Here is a 27,517-nt window from a genome sequence, read left to right on the forward strand (position 1 = left end):
CTCTCAATGGTATATCATAAAATACTGAATAACATTTTTAATACTTTATATTAATAATATAAAAATGTATAATTATACAGTTATAAATAATGTATGAGAAAAATGTTGATTTTCAACATTCGTTTGTAAGGTCATATTTGTGTTAATAAATTTTTAACAAGCGTTAAATGACGATTAAACTTTTTGCATGTTGTTCGAGGATATATTCTTGGCAACATATGTCAAGGGCCTAGATATTTGCGAGGGGTAAATTTATTTATTAAAAAATTTAATATTCTGTATTAAATTTTATATATATATTAACGTATTTCATAAACATTTTTCATATGTATCAAACGTATTTCGAACGTATTTCATAAACACCACTTTTCTGATTATACTATTAAAGCATTTCGTATATATTTATAAAATATATCTCACAATACTTACAAGATTGTAAGGATTATTATCAATAAAAAAGGGCAATATATAAAATATAGTCATAAAAATAAATAAGTTATAAAATAAAATACTTAATTTTATGATTAAAGTAATAAGCGAATAAAATATTATAAAATCAACAACATAAAATATATGTTAATCAGTAACTTACTGAACTCAATTTACCTAAATATAAGACGTGTGTGTGTGTGTGTATGTTTGTATCTTTTGATTATTTGATATATTACCATAAATTCCGTGATATTACTTACTTTTACATTCTTCTGGGCTTTCATCAGAATTGTCAGTACAGTCGTCCGATTTGTCGCAGACCCACGAAATTGGTATGCATCTGCCATTGTTGCATCGGAATTGCCTCAAAGGACAAGCCAGTTTACCTGAGAATTATAAAAAAGTGTAATATTTCGCAACATTAATTTATTAATGCCAAAAGAATCACTAGTATATAATATTCTGAATAAACATAGGAAATACATAAAAAATGATATTATAAACTATACTCGCAGTAAAAGCGTATGTACATAGAGTTAATTATTACATACATGTAACTTATATCGTATTCTATTATCAACTTTATTAATAAAATTTAGAACTTTAATTCATGAGCCATGAATATATCTTAATTTTTTATTTCTGAAGATTATTATTCTTTAAATTATAATTCAATACTGTAATATTATATTGATTCAATATCATTATAAAATTAAGTTATAGAATGTGTAATATATATATATATATATATTACACATTCTATGTTATTTCACCTTAATTTCTTTCAAATTTATAGAGATAAACATATAAAGCCGCAATCTCTAAAAATATATAACATAATAAAACTGTCTGATCTAAGTTAATTAATATTCGGACAACAGGACGTCCAATAAATAATACAAAACAAATAAGTTTTTGCAGAAAGAAACTCAGATCTGATGTGACGATCATATGACGCATGTTCAACATATTTATTTGTAAGAGAAAAAAGTTCACATAACAAAAGAAATAAAGTAGAATAAAATATTCTTGTTTGTAACTCAAATTTTATAGTTCACAGAAGTATTTTAAAAATAGTAATATCCTAAGAACATTGATGTGTATGTATTTGGAATATATGTAATATATGTATGTATAATATTATAATATATTGTAATATAGAATTTCATAAATTTCATTTCTGATATATGTTGCCATATAAAAATTTGATATATATTGTTATATAAAAATCTGAATCATGTGTAAAATGAAATATAAGAGATCATTTAACTTTACTTTTTTACTTTACTTTTTTTATATATTTCAGTAATTATGTGAGAACATATCGAAAATATAGACTGCTTGTTTATAATGACACAGAATAAAATAAATGTTACGTAAAACTTAAATAGTAAATATTGATTTCAATATATTGAATTAATATAAGGGGTCCGTGCTCTATGCTCAGATATACAGATGTATGTATAATAAATTTTACAGCAAATTTCTTTTATACCGTGTTTTTTAGATAATATAAAATGGATATCTATTGCTCAACACGGAAGTGGTGTAACATATAAAAGACTCGAATTCTTAGGATCCGTTATGGTGAGCAAATTATCAAATACAACATAAATTAAATCAATTAATTACTATTTCAGGTAAAATCATTGGCACAACACCTTAAGAATACAGAAGAAAAAAGTAATAAACAGAGAAGCTATAATTAAAAAGTTCAATGTAAAGATTACCAAAATATTTTTATTTTTTTTCCATTATTACTTTACCTTGTAATTTTTACAATTAATGATTCGATAAAAGTCATTTTTTTTCAAAATAAATAAGTATAATAAATACTGCTTGTTTTAAGAAAAGTTACAGTTGTATACAAATTAATAATCATTGATGTATATACGAAACCTAAAAATGTTCTATCTTCATGTTATGATGTTTAACATAAAAGCCTTTTATACTCAACGAGAAAAACAAGACATCATATAAATATGTTTTTATTTCCCAGAACCGATTGACATATTGTTTTGAATAATTTCTGTTAACCTTTTTTATTTCGTATTTTGTCGTCATATGATGCAATTATAATTTATGAGGCATTAATTGATTCATAAAATATGTAGCCATGACGTGATTTTATAATTTGCAATAAAGTTACTGTCAAATTTATACACATCCGCTTTTATTTGAATAACTATATTTTTATGTTTTGATAAATTAAACGAATTGAAACAACGCCAAGACGTATAGCAGACTATAATCAGGGCGATGCTAGACGCTATTAGAAGCTAAATGCTATTAGAAGATGACGATATATCAACCTATTTAATATGTCAACATATTTAAATGTCGGAGAGAGACAGTAACGATAAAATCAAATGTTATAACCCGTCTGTATGAATTGGTCGACAAGGTTACGCTGCTATAATCAGAGAGATGCTAGACGCTATTAGAAGCTAAATGCTATTAGAAGACGACGATATATCAACCTATTTAATATATCAACATATTTAAATGTCGGAGAGAGATAGTAACGATAAAATCAAATGTTATAACCTGTCTGTATGAATTGGTCGACAAGGTTACGCTGCTATTTTTTCAAGTAACAATGAAATATAATTATACTTTGCAAATATGATTATATTTTGCTGTATTCTAACTCGCGCATTTTAACCCGGAAATATCCTTACAACAAAGGTTTATCGTATCTTTTATTTGTTATTACATCGTCAGTAATTTGATCGGCTAAAGACATGAATTATTTTACAAACATAGAATTAAACGATTATCTAAAAGATGATAGAAAGTAACGAGAAACTGATTGAAAATACTGATTGAATATGATATGTATATTCAGTTTCAAATTCATTGCGCGTAAGGTAATCTTTTTCTTAGTTTCAGTGTTAAATAACAAACATAAGCAGTAAAAAAATATACATTTTAAATGATCAACAATCATAATAAATGCGTAAAACAAATATGTCTGACCAAAAATGTCTAATAACTCTTCATCTAGTAAATGTTCAGGCATTAATGATGTTACGTGTATTTACTTTGGCCAAAAGTATATATAAAAACAGCTGAAAAAAGCGAGTAAAAACGAAGATTAACAAAACAAAAGCGCTGTAATGTTGCACGCTGACATTGTACGCTTGTTGGTCTTATATAACATGCACCTTCACGTAACACCGGTCAAGTCATAAAGGTCGTTGCCACCATATTTTTTTCAAGGGTTCACTCGCATTCTATTGGAATGTTGCGAGAGATTTGTGATAGTCACGGATAAAAACGAGACACGCAAAAATCTTGACGCGTTATGCACATACGAATACCTAACATGTAACATACGAATGTACATATGTAATATATATGTAATATGCACGAACGTAATTGGTCGATGTGACAGCCTTAAAGTCCATGGTACACAAAAATATAAGCAGTAAAATGTAAACAAGCGGTTTAATCACAATTGATTATTTTTGTATGGTCCACGCGAATATTCAACTACGATTAGCCAATTTTCTTATTACTTATATCTTACTGTTTACGCTTTTGTGTATGCCATAGGCCTAACAGTTATATAAAGCGTGGTCTACAATGGCCGTAAGCAGTAAGAAGTAAGCGTGAACAGTAAGAAATGGACCAACTACAGTTGATTATTTTTGTCATAGTCGACTGTGATTGGTTTATTTCTTACCGTTTATGCTTACTTCTTACTGCTTACTGTCATTGTAGACTACGTTTTACAGAGCTTACTACGATTTTCGTATGTAATCGTATTCGATTTAATCATATGTATGTATATATAAACGATTAAAAATTATAATTTTTATGTGATTATTATTATTACCAACCAGTAGTACAGACTGCCGTATATGCCTTAACATTTAGTAACAATTTTCAGCTGTACATCAGATGTCACACATCTCTTATCATTTATTTATTATTATCATTAAAGCATAATTTACCCAGCGCTCTGAAATAAATCTCGCCAAATGCAAAACAATAATACAAGTGCACGATTCCCTGAGGTTTCCTACGATTTGTTTTATTTTACGCATTATGTATAAGACTGAAAATAGTATAGCTTAGTATTAGTTACAACATCAAGGCACATATGACGTCCGATGTGCGTTTTACGTCTAAATATACACATGCAATTGAAAATCGCAGCAACCCTAATATAAGTTTTAAGTCAGCTATATATCAGGCATCACATATGCCTTAATACAACTACAATTACAATTGTACGATTTTCGACCTTGCGCATTTATACATAAGACTAAAAATCATATAATTGTTATAATTCTTACGGTTCCTATGACTTTTAACCTTACGCGCACTTATATATACGAGAAGTTGACAATTATAGTTATACTACATGTTAGAGACCAGCTTGTATACACACATAAGTGAGAATTTCTTTAACAATAATACGTATCTTAATAACTCAAAATACGAATACAATGTGATATAATTCACTGATAAAATAAACGCAAAAGCGTAATTCCCGAAACACAATTTGCATTGTTGGCATAGCGATATTCGCGTGATGCAATTTAGAATAGGAAATTTCAAGGAGAGACTCAGGGTTGAAACGACCGCCATGAAATTCTCCCCCTCGCCTTCGCCGGTGTTTTTCAGATCTCATAAACGAATAGCATTAGCCCGAAGAAAGAGTATTCAGAATAAAATATGACTCATGCGCAAATATTAACGTTTTATGCATGTCTTACGAACGTTGTACGACGTCAAATGCCAGTGACGCTAACAATTTAGACGCACTTCCGATAACAGTCGTAAACAAACGTATTATATCTCCATGATGTGCACCAGCGGCGATAATTCGCAATAAATAAATCTATCCTAGAGAGAACGTATGAGAGACTGTCGGATACGAAGGCTTTAAAACTCGCATGGGACATCGTTTGTGGGAATCCTGTCTCTTATCGACGCACCCGGAAGGGGGAGGTCGTGGACGATGGCGCGAAAGTGAAGACGAAGCATAACTGAGAAATTAAAAAAATCACCGCGATGTATCGAAAAAGATTGAAAATTGATAAAAACATGCGACATGACATCGGATTCTACGAGGGACTAGTGGGAATAGGTACACTAAGAAAGCTCAAGGAACAGCTTGCGCTGCCCTCCTCTCTGACTCCTTAACTTTGCTCCGAAGATATTTCATGCCCAAACAATATCGTAGACTTACTTTCCGTCGAAAAGGCATCTGCCCTTACTAGCGCAGCCAACGCGGCCAGCGCGATGAACAGCAGCACACCACAGAAGTCTCGCCCCATAACAACCCTCTTCCTACTCACGGCCGTGTCCTTCGTGCCTTCGTTTCACCACTGTGTCACAGTGCACCACCACCACCACCCAGCGCCACACCGTTGCCAACCTCTCGGTGCTTTCTGCTACGAAAGTTCTCTCCCTCTCACCCACCCTCTCTCTCTCTCTCTCTTTCTCTCTCTCTTGCTTGCTTGCCTATTTATCTCCTCTTTTTCTCGCAATGGATATCGATCAACAACAATAACAATGTGTGCTTTTACCGAATAAGACGATCACTAACACAGCTTATAAAGCTACCATGTGGTCCAGCCACTACTTCGCACCGGTACTTGTTAAGCCGAGTAATTTGCTCATTCCCTCTCGTTTACCCTAATCTCTTTATTCAGGCTTCGGCCTGTCTTCTTGCTTGAAATTATATGCGATTAAACGTACACTCCGCGAAGTGGCGCGATTGACCGGCTCGCCCCGTGTGCGGACATCGCAGTACGTCTTACGTGATATATCTGTCCTTCTTTCTCTTGCCTATTTCTCTCTTTCGAAGCGATTCAACCAGTTCTCTCACTCTTTGATATCTGCCTCTACTACGTTCAATTACCCAGCATAAAACACTAAATTTCTCTCTCGCACTCCCGGGCGAGACTGCACCGACACTGACTGACGCACCACATCGCGCCACCTGCGCGCGCACGTTCGTTTCTCTCACTCTGTCTCGCATTCGGGTGCGAGAACGTGTTCTCTTCTTCCCACCGCGGTTAAATACGTACACGCGCTAAAGTTACATTCACGCGCATCATATACGATGAATCTCTGAACATATATGTACGCATACAATACAGTTGTGCCTAACATGACACAGCTCAACACTAACTCAATCTTAATTCTATCTTAATTCTGCTATATACGCTATCACTCTATAACTCTGCTATCAATATAACCTATATTTCTTCTGACTTCTTGAAAAATAAACGAAAAAGACTCGATGTTTATATTTCTCAGTAGGCTAAAAAACTATATATGTGATATAAAAATTTACATATAAAAAAAAATAAAAATATACAGAAATTTGTAATGTTGCTGAAGTTATTAATATATATTATAATCCAAATTTCAATTTGGTGAACACAAAAATGAGAATTTAATTGAAATCTTGTGAAGGTACATACATAAGTTTTGTGATTGTTAATGTCAAATATAGCATTCAAATTTTTGGATGTAAAACTGTGTGGGTTCATTGAATATAACAAATATGAAGGTGAAAATGTCATCAATTTTGTAAAATTATATATGCTAGAATTCTTTAGATCACAGATCTCTCTCTCTCAGAATCCTTTTCTTCACATATACACAAATTTTATATTTTTTAATTTGGATATCATATTTAACATTGACAACTACAAAAATCTTATACATATATTTTTATTAAATTTTAATGAAAATTTTACTTTTATGTTCTTTATATTAAATTAATCACTTCAAATTTTGAAACTTCAACATATATATACATTCATATTTGATATTAATAATAATACATACTTTCTATAAATATTCATATATATGAATAATTTCCTGAATTTTAACTAAATATAGAGCAATACTCGCAATGTAATCTTATAGTGTAATATTTAAGATCATTTGATTTTAAGATGCTATGTATTTTAAGATGCTATATATGAACCGATAAAACAATATGTGTAACATCTTAAGGTAAAGTTGATGAGCTTAAATATAAGATGGAATTATGATTGACAATAGTACTGTCAAAAATGTTCGAGATCTTCTCAATTGCGTCTCAATTGTCATTTAATCAATTCCATTTTTATTACACTTGAAAAATATTCATACTTGACCAAAATGGAATTCAGAACTTCTGAATTTTGAGTCAGATATACTTTTTACTTTCACTTTGATCATTAAATACATTTTGCATTGTTTATATATAATTCCAAAATAATTTATGAAATTTCACTTATATTTTGTAATATAATTATATATTAATTAATTATATATAATAAGTAATATCAATAAGTAATATCAATAATAATAAATTAATAAGGTTTTTTCAGGTTAAAATATTACAGTTAAAATATTTAAGAGAGATGGAATAGTTTTCTTAATATTTTTATTCAACTATACATTTCTGAAATGTAATTATACTGAAAAAAGTGATAACAACGACAAAGCCTGATGTACAATATACTATAGATATAAAGTTTAAAAAAGATAAAAAAAGAGATAAAAGAGGTTAAAAAAGAGATAAAAAGAAAGAAACAGGAAACAAATCATAGATAAGGCTTAAAACTTGATCATCTTGCTTGTAACATACATGTTAAAATAATATAGGATATATTAGATTCGTTCTTCACAATCGCGAATAAAAATGAAAATTACTTCATGATATAAGAATAAAAGAGTTCACTCCGTAAAAGAGAAAAATTCCATTTCTTAAATAAAATTTTACTCCAAAAAATTTAGAAAGATTAATGTTAAATTTTTTTTCAAATGAGTGCATATAGTCTTTAATCTCATTATACATGCATGCAAGTTTATATCTGTGTACGAATTGGGCATTATTCCCAAAAATTTGTTTTCTAATTATTAATCGAGTGACATTTCTATTTTAGTTGTTTACTTCCTACAGACGTCAATATCTAACGCTGTGTGCGTGTGCGCGCACATCCGCGTGTGTATATCACGTGCGTGATATATGTGTAAGAATATCCCTTTGTCGCTCTATAAAAATATTTTAATATTATTGAAAGAATTTATTTTATGTATCAAAATATATAAAATAGCATAACTTATGAATATATATATTTATATATATTATTTGAGTTAGTGACCTCATTAGAGAGATTTTTTATCAATTTATATGCACAAAAATATTTAATTAATGGGTGTGTTCTTTTTCAAAGAATATCTGAACTAGTGCAATAAGTTAGAGAAAATATATTTGTCTTACTCTAACTTATTGCATTAGTTTAGAAATTCTTTACAAAAGAACAGACCTATAGTTAAATGATTCTAAGAAATACACATATCATCATTTATGTTTTAAGTATAAAATTTAAATATTAAAAAAAGAGAGCACAAAATAATCAATAATTCGGTATTCACTCTGTTGTAATATATAAAGTTCTACTTATGATATAAATATGAATATTACTCATTATCTATATGAGTGGAGGAACTCCACATTAATACATTATATCCATTGGAGGCCAAAATACAATTTTTCTGTGGATGAACACTTATAGACACAGTTGGATATTTAGTTGGCTTAAGTCCCGAAAGTTTTGCAACCACTTTCTGAGATACAAGATCCCAAATCCATAATTTGCCATCTGCAGAGCCGGAAAAAATTCTTGTGTCTTGATAGTCTACACTTGATTCTAAACACAGATTCTTTCCACTGTGTCCTGTAAATTCACCAAGTAATTCCCCAGTATCTTTATCAATTAATCTAACCACTTCATCTGCACAACTAACAACCAAACATTGGCCATCTCTGGTAAAACTTGCACACGTAACAGCATCTGAAAAACATTTTCGTTTTATCAATAAAATTATTAATTATTCGCATATATAATTATTTTTAAATTTTCTTATTTACCTCCCATAAAATCTGTGCAAAATTCTCCTATACGTATATCGTAAGTATGTACTCTTCCATCAAAAGAAGCAGACAAAATCTCATGATCTGAAGTTCTTACACTTGAAATAGAATCTTTAGCATCATTTAATATTTGTACAGCTTCTTGTGCTTTAGATCGTCCATCCCAACACATAACACTGTTATCTCGAGATCCAGAAATTATCATTGATGACTCTTCATTGAATCTGCAATTGTAACAAAAACCATAAAATTTAATTTATCCAAGTACATTAGATAAAAGAATACATTGTAAAGACTATTTATATAAAAGTTTATGTATAATATGAAAAGTTAGTAACTTTTACCGAACAGTAGTCTCTTAATAATTTGATGAAATATTTAATGGCTAATATTTAATTTAATAATATTTAATTTAATTAAAAATGGGTCATCATGATCCAGCCTCAATGATGCCAAGTTAAATAAATAAATTTAAAAGTTTTTGAACTATATAAATTTTGCTGAACATGTTATTAGTTTAGATACTTTTAGCTATTTTAAGATAATTTTAACAAAACAGTATATCTAGTACATATTAATTAGTATATACTTATATATAATATATAATTATATTAGTATGTAATAATTAATATTATATGTTCGACAAATTATGATTGTATAAATTTATTTTTTAACTTCAAATTTATTTTTCAATAAGCGAAATATTAGTATGCCAGCAAATTGGTAACAAATTTAGTCAAAGTATCAAGTAGATCCATAACTATCTGCATCTATTCATGTTTTATTGACAGAGCCTGCTGAAAGCATCTGCATTTGCATTAAGTTCATGTTTCATCGGCAAAGCCTGTTGAAATAACTTAACAGCTGATTGGATACATAGGAATATGTTCTATTTAAGTATATTTAACTGGTTATGTGACAATATATCTTGCTAGATTTCTTTCATAAATATTATGACAAATCATAATCTGATATACTAGCAGATCTTGATTAGATTCTTGGCAATAAGTTATCTATAGAATTTACAGCATACTGCGCAAAACCTACTTCTGTAGACTTAATTATCTAAGCAGATAAGTGATAAAAAACTACCTCACTGTTGTTACTGGACCAGCATGTCCTCTTAACCGGCGTACGGGTGTGCCTGTTGCTACATCCCAAAGAATTATAGACTTATCCAATCCACAGGATACAATTTGGCTACTGTCACAGGACGCACAAGCGTCCATAACCTCGTCACCATGTCCACTATATGTTTTTAACGTAATGGATCTATATGGATTCCATAATTTTAACCTTCTATCTGATCCACATGTTATACAATAAGAACCGTCAACTAAAATATGAAAATATGCGTTAATATATAACCTATAAAATATATATAACCTATAAAAATACAATATGTAAAAAATAACATTAATTTATTTACCACTAAATCGTACAGATCTGATGGCACCTTGTTTACAGTCAATTTCTTTTAAAAAAGTATATTCAATACTCATTTTTTAAATAAGTATTAGAAAATATGTATTTTTTTATCGTTTAAAGGCCGGTAATAAGTGATTGTTAGGGCCAGAGCACAGACTTCTAAAGCCAGCAGTACACGGTGCTTGTTTTCGTGCTGGATTGCTTGCTGAATGAAAATACTGCTGGTGATTGATTGGTGCATTTCCATCCATCTTCGGAAATGCACCAATCAGAACGCAGTATTTTCATCCAGCAAGCAATCCAGCATGAAAACAAGCACCGTGTGCCGCTGGCTTTAGGTTGCGTTCCGATATTCACTGCCAGTACTGAAAATCTATAATATATGTGACATAAAGTATATATTTTCAATACTGGCAGTGAATATCAGAACGCAGCCTTAATAACGCATAATACCTTGTCTACAATAGAAGTCGTAGAGCCGTAAGTCGTAGAAATTGACCAATCATAGTCCGGTAAGAGAAAAATAATCGACCGCGATTGGTCAATTTGTACGACTTACGACTCTATAGGCTCGTCTACAACAGCTGTAAGAGTAAGGCTGTAAGGCTGTAACGTAAGCTGTCAGCGAATGAAAATATTTCATTTCGTGTCTTGCAACCTTACAGCCTTACTCTTACAGCTAATGTAGACGAGCCTTATGACTTCTATTGTAAACGAGGTATAATACACAGTGGCCGCGTTCAGTAGAACAAAGTGATCAGTGAGCGCTTAGTGATTAGTGTCTGTGATTGGAGCATTCTTTTAGATTCTTCATAGAGCCAGAAGTATTTACCAATCAGGAGCGAGATTCGATGAAAAATCTAGTAATGTTGTCCAACTGTTGAGTCTACTGAACGCGGCCAATGCATAAGAGAATCAACCAATCAGAGTTCTTTATTTCTGTCCTGAGGAGGGAAATGAAGAAAACTAATTGGTTTATTCTCTAATGTGTTATGTATTATGTGTTATGCAAAAGCCTGTGCTCTTGCCCTAAAGGCTCGTCTACATTAGCTGTAAGAGTAAGGCTGTAAGGTTGCAAGACACGAAATGAAATATTTTCATTCGCTGACAGCTTACGTTACAGCCTTACAGCCTTACTCTTACAGCTATTGTAGACGAGCCTTTAGTGTTATGTCTGATTGTGGGTTAAGGGTTGTTCTAGCTGCACTACTGAACTTCTGCAATAAGTTAGAGTGGGAAAATATCAGGTGTAGTAAAAAGAAATCCATTATTTTTCCAATAGATGGCTTTAGTTATCTGTATCTCGCGTTGTATAAGTCCGATCGGGTTCCACTAGATGGCGTTAGAAAGATGAGATTTCGTACTAAAAAAACTTTTCTGACAGTTTTGTGATTAGTTGACTCAGTTTTGTTTGAGCGCGCGTCAAAGATGGACACTAGCAAAGAGAAAATACGCTATATTTTACAGTTTTTCTTCGATAAAGGCGAAAACGCAAGCCAGGCGGCTGAAAATGTGAATAGTGTTTGTGGTCCTGATACTGTAACAGCCAATCACGCGCAATTTTGGTTTCGTCGATTCCGTTCCGGTAATTTCGATGTCAAAGATGCACCACGCACTGGAAGGCCAATTGTCGCAAATATCGATAAAATCATGGACATTGTCGAGTCCGACCGTCATGTAAGTACTGTTTCGATTGCCCAAGAGCTAAAGATTGCACAAAAACCGTTTGGAACCATTTGAATAAGGCTGGATACAAAAAGAAGCTCGATGTATGGGTGCCACACAAGTTAACCAAAAAAAACTCATGGACCGAATTTCCATCTGCGAATCGCTGCTGAATCGCAACAAAATCGACCCATTTCTGAAGCGGTTGGTCACTGGTGATGAAAAGTGGATCACTTACGACAACGTCAAGCGAAAACGGTGGCCAAGCCAGGATTGACGGCCAGGAAGGTTTTGCTGTGTGTTTGGCAGTGCTGTGGGATTGGCAGGAAATTATCTACTATGAGCTGCTCCCCTACGGCAAAACTCTTAACTCGGAACTGTACTGTCAACAATTGGACCGTCTGAAGGAAGCAATCGCTCAGAAGCGGCCAGCTTTGGCCAATAGGAGAGGAATTGTGTTTCATCAGGACGACGCCAGGCCACACACATCGATAGTGACTCGCCAGAAGTTCCGGGAGCTTGGTTGGGAGGTTCTTATGCATCCACCTTATAGTCCGGACCTGGCACCAAGTGATTACCATCTGTTCCTGTCCATGGCGAACAATTTTGCTGGTGAAAAATTCGCTTCAAGAGAGGCTTGTGAAAATCGACTGTCTCAATTTTTTGCCAATAGGGACGAGGGCTTCTATGAGAGAGGCATAATGAAATTACCTTCAAAATGGCAACAAGTTATCGAACAAAACGGCGCATATTTGACCTAAATCGGATCATTCTAACTATGGTAATTAAAGCCTTCAATTTCATGCAAAAATAATGGATTTCTTTTTACTATACCTGATATATAGTTATCTTACTCTAACTTAGGCCTGGTCTACAATCCGTATCCTAAGTTGTAAGCCATAAGAATTTGCGAATTACAGTTGATTATTACAAAAATAATCAGCTATAATTGGTCATTCCTTACAGCTTACAACACCTATTGTAGACCAGGCCTTATTGTACCAATTCAGCAATGTAGACAAAGGCTGGTGAGTGGCGTAAGAGCATCTATTGTATGCACAGAGCCATCTATTGAAGAAGAAGATAAAGGCTATGTTCAGAAAACACAACGGTTACACAACGGTTGAGTAATTCGTCAACGTTAGTAGTCTGTAAGGATCTAACAGTAAGGACCAATAGTTACTAAGCGCTCAGTGAGCGCTTTGTTTTCTGAACGCAACCAAAAAGAACAGGAGAATAGCATATGGGTACACCTTTCTACCTAAAGCCATATACCGAACAAACGACAAAAAGAACGAAAAGAACAGCCATGTGAAAATTAGGATATATATATATTTCATACACCATCTCCTGTCTTTCTCCTTCCCTCCTTTCTCTTTCGCTCCTTCTCACTCTCACTCCTAACATAGACCCAAGTTCAAGACCTTTAATGTCTGTGATTATTAGACTAAAACTGAAAATACAAAAATAAGCTAAGATTGTTATATCAAATTGTGAAAAATATAAACAAATAAAATGAAATGGAACAGCATTTGATACTCTGTAAACATATCCAACTGATTTGTTTTGCATATAGAAGTCCAAACCTAAACTGATTTTTCACAAAAGTTATATAAATTTATGCACTGATAGAGAATAGTATAATTCAATTATTGAATAAATATATATTGGAAATTGAAGATTTATAAGTAAAAATTGAGTTTTTAATCCTGGATCAATGATTACGTCTTTGACATATTGATGATTTTACATATTGATGTTAATTCAAATTTCTTCAAACTCCTTTTGTTAATAAATTTTTAATAAATTTAGACTGGGTTTTATGTTCCCTTTATCAATGAACAAAGACTGACAGGGCTAAAATCTTTTGAAAGTTAATCATAATCATGATTTTAATGATACATTAAGTTTAAAACTATTGAAATTGATGAAGTTATTTCCATTTTATAATTGTTTAGTATAATGTTTAATATAATTTTTCAGACAATTAATGAATAAAGATTTGAAAATATTTTTGGTTTCTCGTTCAAAAACATATTCTTATTGGATTTAACTAAGAGCTTCTGTTCTATAAGTTGTTAAAAATTTGTATTTTTTATATAAAATAATTACTATAAAACTAAAAGTGAGCTCTATTATTCTTCTTTCTATTAATTATGTTAATATATTTACAATATGTAATTAACATCATATAATTAAAAATATTACAGCAATATACATTTTCTTCATGGTTTGCTTTTGTATTGTCTTTCCATCTCATCCAACCGTTTCTTCTGAGCTTCAGCATTGAAATCATAAATAAACTTGTCCACTTGTTCCATCAACTGCTTACTCAGAGGTGGAAAATACTCTTTCTTTGTTTTTATTACCCATTCTTCATAATTTTTTGGTTGATTAAAATAATGAAATATTCCAACAGGAAATGATACATACATAAACATTTTAGCGACTTCAAATTTCCAACCCATTCTCCAAATATCTATAAAGATATATTAGATATAACTATATATTTATTTATATTTATCTAAGCTACAGCTAAGACTTTATGATATATGAATTCAATTATGGCAATTTGAAACTAAAACTTTTCTAAATAGACGTAACTAAAATGACAGAAGGCTCATATATCAGATATTATATAATTTCATCGATATTTTATTATTACATTAGCAAAATTCCTTTCTTTCTAAAAATTAGTTCTATAATTGTAAAAACTTGTGTAATATTAATTAGAAATAACAAGACACAACACAAATACTTGTTATATTTACTTATATATAAATATATAAAGTAAAATTATTAACTAAATATAATTTACAAGCATATGATAAAAATAATACATATTTTTAAAAATATAGCTATAATTTATAAGTGGAATATAATTGATTGAAATATACCTTGTACAGATATATTTAGAAAGATTTTAATATCAGAAGATGTTTGTTTTATAACACAAATATCTTAGTGTAATATTTGACACATATTCAATGGTTCTTTCTTTTATATTGTAGTTACATATTTTCACTCAAGACCAACTTGGTACATACAATTGTAGTAAGTACAACTGTATAGATAATATTCCAAGTTCCAAGTTCCAAATGGTCTTAATTAAATTTAAAGGCTTATTCAAATGGGTTAACTGCACAATGCAAACATGGAAAATCTACTAATAATTGGTCTGTTCTTTGTAGTTGCACTGTTGAACTGGTGCAATAAGTTAAAGTGAGACAAATATAGGTTTTCTCACTCTAGCTTATTGCACCAGTTCAGCAGTGCAGCTACAAAGAACAGACCATATGTATGTAAATTACGGCGGATTCACACTTTAATAGAAAAGCAGAAAGTAGAAAGGCAACATCCAGTCAGAAGTCGCACTGATAGTCTGTCTCTCTCTTGAGAGAGAAAGAAGAGAGAGATAGGCTATTAGTGCGATTTCTGACTGGACGCTGCCTTTCTGTTTTTCTGCCAAGATGTGAATCTGCTTTTAGCCTAAATGAAGTACAATAATGTACAAAAGATAACTTTAATCAGTTTCGATTGAAGCCAGCGGCACACGGCTTGTTTTGTGCTGGATTGTTCGCTGGATGAAAATACTGCGTTCTGATTAGTGCATTTCCATCCATCTTCGGAAATGTACCAATGAGAACGCAGTATTTTCATCCAGCAAACAATCCAACACGAAAACAAGCACCATGTGCCGCTGGCTTAATACCCGTATTTATTTGAGGCCTCCTTATATCCATCTTTAGATGCTGCACTGATTATTTTATTGGCTACAGACCATCTGAAGATAAACTTAAGGAAGTTTTAAATATAAGGCCTGACTATGAATATGGGTGTAAAGTCAGCGGCACACGATGCTTGTTTTCGTGCTGGATTGCTTGCTGGATGAAAATATTGCGTTGTGATTGGTACATTTCCGAAGATGGATGGAAATGCACCAATCAGAACGCAGTATTTTCATCCAGCAAGCAATCCAGCACGAAAACAAGCACCGTGTGCCGCTGGCTTAAGAGTCTGCAATAGAGACCTTCTAGTCTAATGGGCCTTCTACAATAAGCTATTAGCAGAGAGGAAGCTAAGAGCGGCCAACACGGCGTTTTCGGCGACACCGATTTTTCGCACTGAAATGGGCGCCATCTGCATCCATTTTGAGAGGAGAACTACGATGCTACATCCACTTTTAAGTCTTGGTTGTAAAATCTGCATGTGGTGGAAGTCCGTGCTACATCCACTTTCAGGTGGTTTGTGTCCGTGCTGCAACCATAGTTACCATCTCTATGCCAGACTATGCCTGAAGGTCTAACAAGAGCGGGGGGGGGGGAAGCAGGAAAAATAAAAGTACATATTAAATATTAAATCCTCTACATACATGTTGCCGTATCAAAGTCTCCTGTATAATAAACGATTTGATACGTCTGGAGACGCATGATGTATCGCGTCCCATTCCCTTCGTCCTGCTTCACAATTCAGCATCCCGTCCGCTCCGGACATTCGCTCGTGGCACTGACAGTGGCCATCGGTGAGCATTCGATCCGCTCGCAGAAACACATGTTAATTAACGCGACGAGACTCCGATTAGAAATATCCCGCGAGTCGACGAAATATTTGAACTTTTAAAAAAAGCATCAAAGAAAATCACGTTGATGTTGTCATGGGTGAAATCTCACCCTGGTATATATTTTTTTATTTTCGAAATAAGAAAGCCAAACGAATGCAATTAAATGTTATTTATTATCATTGAATATTAGATGAAAAATAGAAGAGTTATTGTCCGCAGCGGATAATCTAACATTTAACAAGAACGAGACAAAATTCGCATGAGATGAAATTCCACTCTTTAAAGCTACCATGACCTTTAATTATTCTCCGAAAACGGCGTTACAACAACTTTGACATTCTGTACAATTAGTTGCTCACATATTTTCTAATCGTACACATTCCTCTTTAATTAACATAAAGCTAACAAATATCCGATGCTTCGACAGAATAATTTTCTTTATTTTCAGTAATCAATAAGTAGTAAATCAATGTCGCGTACAGTTGAAAGGCCTCCTCGCATTCCCCTCGTTGTCCCGGAACCTTCGAGAAAAGAAAAGATGCCCAAGGGCAAGTCTCTCTTGCTTCAACCGCCGCCGAGGCCCGCAATGTTTACATCGTGCCGATTGTGTTGATCGGCTCACGAGCAATGACACTTTTTGCCTTTCGTTTGACGAATCGTTTTCACGAATTTTCCGGGAATAAGAAGTCGGAATTTCGCGCTCGGCATTTACGATCCGCCATCATCCGACTAGTAATCATAGACATTTTATGAATCTGCAATTACTCTCGTATATATAATAATAATAATTATTATTATAATATTATGTAATTATAATATAATGTACTTGTAAATTCTCTCTATATATGTACGGTGTACGTATATGTTTTATTTAAGTTTATATAGTATTATAATAAATGATAAACCTTCACTATAAAATATACATATCGAATGTGTATATATTCTACATACTATGATATTTTTTTATTCAAAGATGTTATTCTTATTATAATTGACGAAATGTCAATGATATCTAATTTGACTTTAAAAATATATCGAACTAAAACTTGGTTAATACAGGACTATATTGAGGCAAAAGCGCGTTCCTGTATCTTGAGCCATTTAGGAGATACCGAAGGTTACATTTTTATATTTTAAGTTAATTTTAATTGAAATTTGAATTTAAATGTTCATATCTCCGCTTCTACTGGGAATTGAGAGTCGAAATTTATGGTGAGAATAGGGTTGATACAGGACTATATTGAGGCAAAAGCGCGTTCCTGTATCTTGAGCCATTTAGGAGATACCGAAGGTTACATTTTTAAATTTTAAGTTAATTTTAATTGAAATTTGAATTTAAATGTTCATATCTCCGCTTCTACTGGGAATTGAGAGTCGAGATTTATGGTGAGAATAGGGTTGATACAGGACTATATTGAGGCAAAAGCGCGTTCCTGTATCTTGAGCCGTTTAGGAGATACCGAAGGTTACATTTTTAAATTTTAAGTTAATTTTAATTGAAATTTGAATTTAAATGTTCATATCTCCGCTTCTACTGGGAATTGAGAGTCGAGATTTACGGTGAGAATAGGGTTGATACAGGACTATATTGAGGCAAAAGCGCCTTCCTGTATCTTGAGCCATTTAGGAGATACCGAAGGTTACATTTTTAAATTTTAAGTTAATTTTAATTGAAATTTGAATTTAAATGTTCATATCTCCGCTTCTACTGGGAATTGAGAGTCGAAATTTATGGTGGGAATAGGGTTGATACAGGACTATATTGAGGCAAAAGCGCGTTCCTGTATCTTGAGCCATTTTGAAGATACCGAAGGTTACATTTTTAAATTTTAACTTAATTTTAATTGAAATTTGAATTTAAATGTTCATATCTCCGCTTCTACTGGGAATTGAAAGTCGAGATTTATGGTGAGAATAGGGTTGATACAGGACTATATTGAGGCAAAAGCGCCTTCCTGTATCTTGAGCCATTTTGGAGATACCGAAGGTTACATTTTTTAATTTTAACTTAATTTTAATTGAAATTTGAATTTAAATGTTCATATCTCCGCTTCTACTGGGAATTGAGAGTCGAGATTTATGGTGAGAATAGGGTTGATACAGGACTATATTGAGGTAAAAGCGCGTTCCTGTATCTTGAGCCATTTAGGAGATACCGAAGGTTACATTTTTAAATTTTAAGTTAATTTTAATTGAAATTTGAATTTAAATGTTCATATCTCCGCTTCTACTGGGAATTGAGAGTCGAGATTTTTGGTGAGAATAGGGTTGATACAGGACTATATTGAGGCAAAAGCGCGTTCCTGTATCTTGAGCCATTTAGGAGATACCGGAGGTTACATTTTTAAATTTTAAGTTAATTTTAATTGAAATTTGAATTTAAATGTTCATATCTCCGCTTCTACTGGGAATTGAGAGTCGAGATTTATGGTGAGAATAGGGTTGATACAGGACTATATTGAGGCAAAAGCGCGTTCCGGTATCTTGAGCCATTTAGGAGATACCGAAGGTTACATTTTTAAATTGTATGTTAATTTTAATTGAAATTTGAATTTAAATGTTCATATCTCCGCTTCTACTGGGAATTGAGAGTCGAGATTTATGGTGAGAATAGGTTTGATACAGGACTATATTGAGGCAAAAGCGCGTTCCTGTATCTTGAGCCATTTAGGAGATACCGAAGGTTACATTTTTAAATTTTAAGTTAATTTTAATTGAAATTTGAATTTAAATGTTCATATCTCCGCTTCTACTGGGAACTGAGAGTCGAGATTTATGGTGAGAATAGGGTTGATACAGGACTATATTGAGGCAAAAGCGCGTTCCTGTATCTTGAGCCATTTTGGAGATACGGAAGGTTACATTTTTAAATTTTAACTTAATTTTAATTGAAATTTGAATTTAAATGTTCATATCTCCGCTTCTACTGGGAATTGAGGGTCGAGATTTATGCTGAGAATAGGGTTGATACAGGACTATGTTGAGGCAAAAGCGCGTTCCTGTATCTTGAGCCATTTAGGAGATACCGAAGGTTACATTTTTAAATTTTAAGTTAATTTTAATTGAAATTTGAATTTAAATGTTCATATCTCCGCTTCTACTGGGAATTGAGAGTCGAGATTTATGGTGAGAATAGGGTTGATACAGAACTATATTGAGGCAAAAGCGCGTTCCTGTATCTTGAGCCATTTAGGAGATACCGTAGGTTACATTTTTAAATTTTAAGTTAATTTTAATTGAAATTTGAATTTAAATGTTCATATCTCCGCCTCTACTGGGAATTGAGAGTCGAGATTTATGGTGAGAATAGGGTTGATACAGGACTATATTGAGGCAAAAGCGCGTTCCTGTATCTTGAGCCGTTTAGGAGATACCGAAGGTTACATTTTTAAATTTTAAGTTAATTTTAATTGAAATTTGAATTTAAATGTTCATATCTCCGCTTCTACTGGGAATTGAGAGTCGAGATTTACGGTGAGAATAGGGTTGATACAGGACTATATTGAGGCAAAAGCGCGTTCCTGTATATTGAGCCATTTAGGAGATACCGAAGGTTACATTTTTAAATTGTATGTTAATTTTAATTGAAATTTGAATTTAAATGTTCATATCTCCGCTTCTACTGGGAATTGAGAGTCGAGATTTATGGTGAGAATAGGGTTGATACAGGACTATATTGAGGCAAAAGCGCGTTCCTGTATCTTGAGCCATTTAGGAGATACCGAAGGTTACATTTTTAAATTTTAAGTTAATTTTAATTGAAATTTGAATTTAAATGTTCATATCTCCGCTTCTACTGGGAATTGAGAGTCGAGATTTACGGTGAGAATAGGGTTGATACTGGACTATATTGAGGCAAAAGCGCGTTCCTGTATATTGAGCCATTTAGGAGATACCGAAGGTTACATTTTTAAATTTTAAGTTAATTTTAATTGAAATTTTAATTTAAATGTTCATATCTCCGCCTCTACTGGGAATTGAGAGTCGAGATTTATGGTGAGAATAGGGTTGATACAGGACTATATTGAGGCAAAAGCGCGTTCCTGTATCTTGAGCCATTTAGGAGATACCGAAGGTTACATTTTTTAATTTTAATTGAAATTTGAATTTAAATGTTCATATCTCCGCTTCTACTGGGAATTGAGAGTCGAAATTTATGGTGAGAATAGGGTTGATACAGGACTATATTGAGGCAAAAGCGCCTTCCTGTATCTTGAGCCATTTAGGAGATACCGAAGGTTACATTTTTAAATTTTAAGTTAATTTTAATTGAAATTTGAATTTAAATGTTCATATCTCCGCTTCTACTGGGAATTGAGAGTCGAAATTTATGGTGGGAATAGGGTTGATACAGGACTATATTGAGGCAAAAGCGCGTTCCTGTATCTTGAGCCATTTTGGAGATACCGAAGGTTACATTTTTAAATTTTAACTTAATTTTAATTGAAATTTGAATTTAAATGTTCATATCTCCGCTTCTACTGGGAATTGAAAGTCGAGATTTATGGTGAGAATAGGGTTGATACAGGACTATATTGAGGCAAAAGCGCCTTCCTGTATCTTGAGCCATTTAGGAGATACCGAAGGTTACATTTTTAAATTTTAAGTTAATTTTAATTGAAATTTGAATTTAAATGTTCATATCTCCGCTTCTACTGGGAATTGAGAGTCGAAATTTATGGTGGGAATAGGGTTGATACAGGACTATATTGAGGCAAAAGCGCGTTCCTGTATCTTGAGCCATTTTGAAGATACCGAAGGTTACATTTTTAAATTTTAACTTAATTTTAATTGAAATTTGAATTTAAATGTTCATATCTCCGCTTCTACTGGGAATTGAAAGTCGAGATTTATGGTGAGAATAGGGTTGATACAGGACTATATTGAGGCAAAAGCGCCTTCCTGTATCTTGAGCCATTTTGGAGATACCGAAGGTTACATTTTTTAATTTTAACTTAATTTTAATTGAAATTTGAATTTAAATGTTCATATCTCCGCTTCTACTGGGAATTGAGAGTCGAGATTTATGGTGAGAATAGGGTTGATACAGGACTATATTGAGGTAAAAGCGCGTTCCTGTATCTTGAGCCATTTAGGAGATACCGAAGGTTACATTTTTAAATTTTAAGTTAATTTTAATTGAAATTTGAATTTAAATGTTCATATCTCCGCTTCTACTGGGAATTGAGAGTCGAGATTTTTGGTGAGAATAGGGTTGATACAGGACTATATTGAGGCAAAAGCGCGTTCCTGTATCTTGAGCCATTTAGGAGATACCGGAGGTTACATTTTTAAATTTTAAGTTAATTTTAATTGAAATTTGAATTTAAATGTTCATATCTCCGCTTCTACTGGGAATTGAGAGTCGAGATTTATGGTGAGAATAGGGTTGATACAGGACTATATTGAGGCAAAAGCGCGTTCCGGTATCTTGAGCCATTTAGGAGATACCGAAGGTTACATTTTTAAATTGTATGTTAATTTTAATTGAAATTTGAATTTAAATGTTCATATCTCCGCTTCTACTGGGAATTGAGAGTCGAGATTTATGGTGAGAATAGGTTTGATACAGGACTATATTGAGGCAAAAGCGCGTTCCTGTATCTTGAGCCATTTAGGAGATACCGAAGGTTACATTTTTAAATTTTAAGTTAATTTTAATTGAAATTTGAATTTAAATGTTCATATCTCCGCTTCTACTGGGAACTGAGAGTCGAGATTTATGGTGAGAATAGGGTTGATACAGGACTATATTGAGGCAAAAGCGCGTTCCGGTATCTTGAGCCATTTAGGAGATACCGAAGGTTACATTTTTAAATTGTATGTTAATTTTAATTGAAATTTGAATTTAAATGTTCATATCTCCGCTTCTACTGGGAATTGAGAGTCGAGATTTATGGTGAGAATAGGTTTGATACAGGACTATATTGAGGCAAAAGCGCGTTCCTGTATCTTGAGCCATTTAGGAGATACCGAAGGTTACATTTTTAAATTTTAAGTTAATTTTAATTGAAATTTGAATTTAAATGTTCATATCTCCGCTTCTACTGGGAACTGAGAGTCGAGATTTATGGTGAGAATAGGGTTGATACAGGACTATATTGAGGCAAAAGCGCGTTCCTGTATCTTGAGCCATTTTGGAGATACGGAAGGTTACATTTTTAAATTTTAACTTAATTTTAATTGAAATTTGAATTTAAATGTTCATATCTCCGCTTCTACTGGGAATTGAGGGTCGAGATTTATGGTGAGAATAGGGTTGATACAGGACTATGTTGAGGCAAAAGCGCGTTCCTGTATCTTGAGCCATTTAGGAGATACCGAAGGTTACATTTTTAAATTTTAAGTTAATTTTAATTGAAATTTGAATTTAAATGTTCATATCTCCGCTTCTACTGGGAATTGAGAGTCGAGATTTATGGTGAGAATAGGGTTGATACAGGACTATATTGAGGCAAAAGCGCGTTCCTGTATCTTGAGCCATTTAGGAGATACCGAAGGTTACATTTTTTAATTTTAAGTTAATTTTAATTGAAATTTGAATTTAAACGTTCATATCTCCGCTTCTACTAGGAGTAGAGAGTCGTCCATGTAGTCCAAAATGTAGGGTTTTGAAAGAGCTTTAATTTGGTACCAGTCCGAAGCCTGTATCTCTAACCGTTTAGGAGATATCGAAGGTTAAAATTTTCCAACCTTTCTCCGTCGATATCCAGCCTTCCTCCGTCGATATCTCCGCTTCTACTGGGAGTAGAGAGTCGTCCATGTAGTCCAAAATGTAGGGTTTTGAAAGGGCTTTAATTTGGAACCAGTCCGAAGCCTGTATCTCTAACCGTTTAGGAGATATCGAAGGTTAAAGTTTTCCAACCTTTCTCCGTCGATATTCAGCCTTCATCCGTCGATATCTCCGCTTCTACTGGGAGTAGAGAGTCGTCCATGTAGTCCAAAATGTAGGGTTTTGAAAGGGCTTTAATTTGGTACCTGTCCGAAGCCTGTATCTCTAACCGTTTAGGAGATATCGAAGGTTAAAGTTTTCCAGCCTTTCTCCGTCGATATCCAGTCTTCCTCCGTCGATATCTCCGCTTCTACTGGAAGTAGAGAGTTTGCCATGTAGTCGAAAATGTAGGGTTTTGAAAGGACTTTAATTTGGTACCAGAGCCAGGCCTGAATCTCTAACCGTTTAGGAGATATCGAAGATTAAAGTTTTCCAACATTTCTCCGTTGATATCTCCGCTTCTACTGGGAGTAGAGAATCGCCATTTACGGCAAAATGTAGGGTTTTGAGAGGACTTTAATTTGGTACCAGAGCCAGGCCTGTATCTCTAACCGTTTAGGAGATATCGAAGGTTAAAGTTTTCTAGCCTTTCTCCGTCGATATCCAGCCATCCTCCGTCGATATCTCCGCTTCTACTGGGAGTAGAGCGTTTGCCATGTAGTCGAGAATGTAGGGTTTCGAAAGGACTTTAATTTGGTACCAGAGCCAGGCCTGTATCTCTAACCGTTTAGGAGATATCGAAGATTAAAGTTTTCCAACCTTTCTCCGTTGATATCTCCGCTTCTACTGGGAGTAGAGAGTCGCCATTTACGGCAAAATGTAGGGTTTTGAGAGGACTTTAATTTGGTACCAGAGCCAGGCCTGTATCTCTAACCGTTTAGGAGATATCGAAGGTTAAAGTTTTCCAGCCTGTCTCCGTCGATATCCAGCCTTCCTCCGTCGATATCTCCGCTTCTACTGGGAGTAGAGAGTCGTCCATGTAGTCGAAAATGTAGGGTTTTGAGAGGACTTTAATTTGGTACCAGAGCCAGGCCTGTATCTCTAAGCGTTTAGGAGATATCGAAGATTAAAGTTTTCCAACCTTTCTCCGTTGATATCTCCGCTTCTACTGGGAGTAGAGAGTCGTCATTGTAGTCGAAAATATAGGGAAAATGTAGGGTTAATGAAAGATGTTAGTCTCGAAGTGGGACATCCAATGATACCAAACTCGACCTCCCACCTCACCCCCTGGATTGGGGCTTAGGGGCAACTTTGAAATCTTAAATGGACCCCCCATTTTTTATTGCAGATGCGCCACAAAATACGTAAATTTTGTCCGAAACTTTTATTTTGATTCGTGATAGATGGCGCTGTAATCGCAAAAAGTTATATTTTTCGCAATTCTCCAGAAATGATCATTGGATTGAGAAATAAAAAATACCTGTTCAATATTTTTAATGAACATAATAAAAGTTATTCCCCCCATCCTCTCGGGGTAGGAAGTGAGGTAACGTTCAAATCTCAAATGGGAACCCGAATCGAAGAGGGAACTGCTCGACGCACCACTGTTGGTGTATGGCTAACTGCGGCTTATTATAAAAGGCAGTGCAATGCGGGCAGAGCTCACTATAAAATAAATAACTATAAAAAAACTATAAAGCTAAAAAAAATAAAATAATTTTATTATGTTGTTTAAAAATATTGAACAGGTATTTATTTCTCAATCCAATGATCATTTCTGGAGAATTGCGGAAAATATAATTTTTTGCGATTACAGCGCCATCTATCACGAATAAAAAAAAAAGTTTCGGACAAAATGTACGTATTTTGTGGCATAGAATCCGCATCTGCAATAAAAAATGAGGGTTTCCATTTAAGATTTCAAAGTTGCCCTCAACCCCCACTCCCAGGGGTTGGGGTGGGAGGTCGAGTTTGGTATCATTGGATGTCCCCTTTCGAGGCTAACAACTTTCACTAACCACTTTTTTTATCCAATGCATAGTTCTCGAGATATTTCAATGTCTTCAGATAAATCGTGCACCCTGTATATACAATAAAAAAAATATTTTGAGTTTGATACTTCTAAAAATAACACAATACGTGTTGCGCTTGGCGCCTTTTTTTACCTTTTTGTTTAAAAAGGTAAGTTTTGTATAATATTAAATATACGTACGTTTCACGTATAACGTGATTGACTTGGAGTAGACCGTGCCCACGGTGTTATTCATAGCGACGCATTCATACTCTCCCTAATCTGTTATTGTACATCGGATAATCTGCAAGGCACATAAAATGAAACATAAAATGTAATATTCTCGAACAGCGTTCCTTTCAGGATTTTCTTGTCCAAAGAAAGATCAATGATGCGATCGCAGATCTCGTGTATGTCATGTCAATAGAGACAGTTTGAATTCGGCGTAAAATATGATTCTTGGAACAGACGTAAATAAGTATTGTGAAGTTTGAAGCGAGTCTCTCACAGGCATGCTTTGAAAACACGAGTTGTTTTCATTTTCAGCTAACGGACGACGCAGGCATCAACACTGATCGGCAAGGTGGGGGGTAACCGTGGGGACCTTCCCGATTGTTTGGATTCGTACGTTTATACATGACTCCGTGATTGCGGAAAGGACATTGCGCCTCGGGCCGACGAACGACGCGCATACCGCGACGCAGAGTAGTACGAGTGTCGGTTAATACGCGTTTCTTTGTCCGAATCTTACTTGCGCGAGTGTTAGAGCTAGAGTCAGTGTCGTCGCCAGTGCTACGATGGAGTATCCGGGGATGCTGCGACGGAGTAACCAGAAGGAGGATGTCGGATCGAAGTCGAGAAGTCAGGATGGAGAGAGGACTTGGAGCGCGCCGAGAGACGTGGACAGCGATACATCATGTATGGTATTCGAGGTACCTCGAGTCATTATTATTACGCAGGATTTTTCTGATTTTAACGGACCTTACTCGAAGTAAGGACACACCCGAGTCGAAATTAGATCAGCATTCATAGTTTATCATCCGAAAAATAATAAAATAGCTTGAGATTTGATTATTCGTTAACCTAACTTCACGTAACATTCGAGTTCTACTTTTCTTTTCTCATAAAATATGAATGTCTATTCAAGCAAGGTTGCTGAGGCAAGCTAAGGTTTATGAATACAAATTTGTAATTATGTTCTCAATAAAAAATTGCACATAATTTAGAAAACTATGAATAATGATCTTAGATTCTGATATAAATTTTGCAAGTATTGATTTTTATTCATCTAATAATGCTCAGATTGATGTTTTCGTTTAGAATCTGCTAGAATGTCCGTTTCTCATTCTTGTTTATCTTTCTTATTGTACCGAATCTGAATTAAAATCTCTATTAGTGAAACAGCATTATTAGACATAACCGTTGTCTTTGCCTTTGCAGCTTCAGCTCTTTTGAGAGCTACAATTCTCATCATTCTCATTAGAAAAAAGAAAAGAAAAAAAGAGAAGAAAAAAGGAAAAAAGAACTTTAAGAATGATGAGAATTAAAAGTGTTTTTCATCTCCCCATTTCCTCTAATTCTTATATGATTATTTAATCCTTATATATTTATCTCACGTGCAGTTCTAACAAAGGCAGTTCTATTAACGTTTTTATCTTTGTTCTCTTTCTTACGCTGTTAAGCGAATATATAATCAACATCAACAAAAATTAATTTAAAGTCATTTAAATTAAGAATATAAGGATTAAGTACATATACATTATCGAGATAAAGGAGTATTAAATAACTGCGGAATACGTCGCTGTTGAAGAC

The 27,517-nt window shown here is 33.6% G+C and overlaps 3 protein-coding genes and 1 long non-coding RNA gene across 12 annotated transcripts in view; 1 reads left to right on the top strand and 3 right to left on the bottom strand.

Annotated features, from left to right (window-relative positions):
- LOC105189805 (low-density lipoprotein receptor-related protein 8) overlaps positions 1-6,390 on the bottom strand; it is a 39,276-nt gene extending 32,886 nt beyond the window's left edge. For 5 of the 7 annotated variants that reach the window (XM_011152137.3, XM_011152134.3, XM_011152135.3 and 2 more), the window contains exons 1-2: positions 5,636-6,390; positions 693-818 (exon numbers count right to left, since the gene is read on the bottom strand). In XM_011152137.3, coding sequence (XP_011150439.1) covers positions 693-818; positions 5,636-5,723 — 214 coding nt within the window. In that variant the 5' untranslated portion in view covers positions 5,724-6,390. The remainder of the gene's footprint in view (positions 1-692; positions 819-5,635) is intronic. The other 2 variants (XM_011152136.2, XM_011152138.2) reach the window with 1 other exon arrangement.
- A 1,817-nt stretch (positions 6,391-8,207) lies between these two features.
- On the bottom strand, positions 8,208-10,907 carry LOC105189806 (WD repeat domain-containing protein 83). Of its 2 annotated transcripts, XM_011152140.3 has the most exons (5): positions 10,758-10,907; positions 10,421-10,664; positions 9,326-9,552; positions 8,879-9,248; positions 8,208-8,445 (listed from the first exon to the last, which is right to left on the bottom strand). In XM_011152140.3, the coding sequence occupies exons 1-5, from the start codon at positions 10,828-10,830 to the stop codon at positions 8,364-8,366; spliced, it is 996 nt and encodes a 331-aa protein (XP_011150442.1). In that variant the 5' UTR covers positions 10,831-10,907; the 3' UTR covers positions 8,208-8,363. The 2 variants fall into 2 exon arrangements, with proteins under 2 accessions (XP_011150442.1, XP_011150443.1); XM_011152141.3 differs by lacking the exon at positions 8,208-8,445 and having other exon boundaries at positions 8,680-9,248.
- A 2,212-nt stretch (positions 10,908-13,119) lies between these two features.
- Positions 13,120-13,972, top strand: LOC112588233 (uncharacterized). Its single transcript, XR_003112706.1, has 2 exons — positions 13,120-13,202; positions 13,388-13,972. It is a non-coding gene; the product is annotated as an uncharacterized LOC112588233 (long non-coding RNA).
- LOC109504478 (protein PET100 homolog, mitochondrial) lies at positions 13,769-15,629 on the bottom strand. 2 transcript variants are annotated; one of them, XM_019844487.2, is made up of 3 exons: positions 15,319-15,629; positions 14,630-14,900; positions 13,769-13,874 (listed from the first exon to the last, which is right to left on the bottom strand). In XM_019844487.2, the coding sequence occupies exon 2, from the start codon at positions 14,887-14,889 to the stop codon at positions 14,647-14,649; it is 243 nt and encodes an 80-aa protein (XP_019700046.1). In that variant the 5' UTR covers positions 14,890-14,900; positions 15,319-15,629; the 3' UTR covers positions 13,769-13,874; positions 14,630-14,646. The 2 variants fall into 2 exon arrangements, with proteins under 2 accessions (XP_019700046.1, XP_019700047.1); XM_019844488.2 differs by having other exon boundaries at positions 13,771-13,874; positions 14,640-14,900.
- Positions 15,630-27,517: the final 11,888 nt, after the last annotated feature.

The sequence above is a fragment of the Harpegnathos saltator genome, unplaced genomic scaffold (genome assembly GCF_003227715.2).
Source record: "Harpegnathos saltator strain DR-91 unplaced genomic scaffold, Hsal_v8.6 scaffold176, whole genome shotgun sequence".
Classification (NCBI taxonomy): Eukaryota; Metazoa; Arthropoda; class Insecta; order Hymenoptera; family Formicidae; genus Harpegnathos; species Harpegnathos saltator.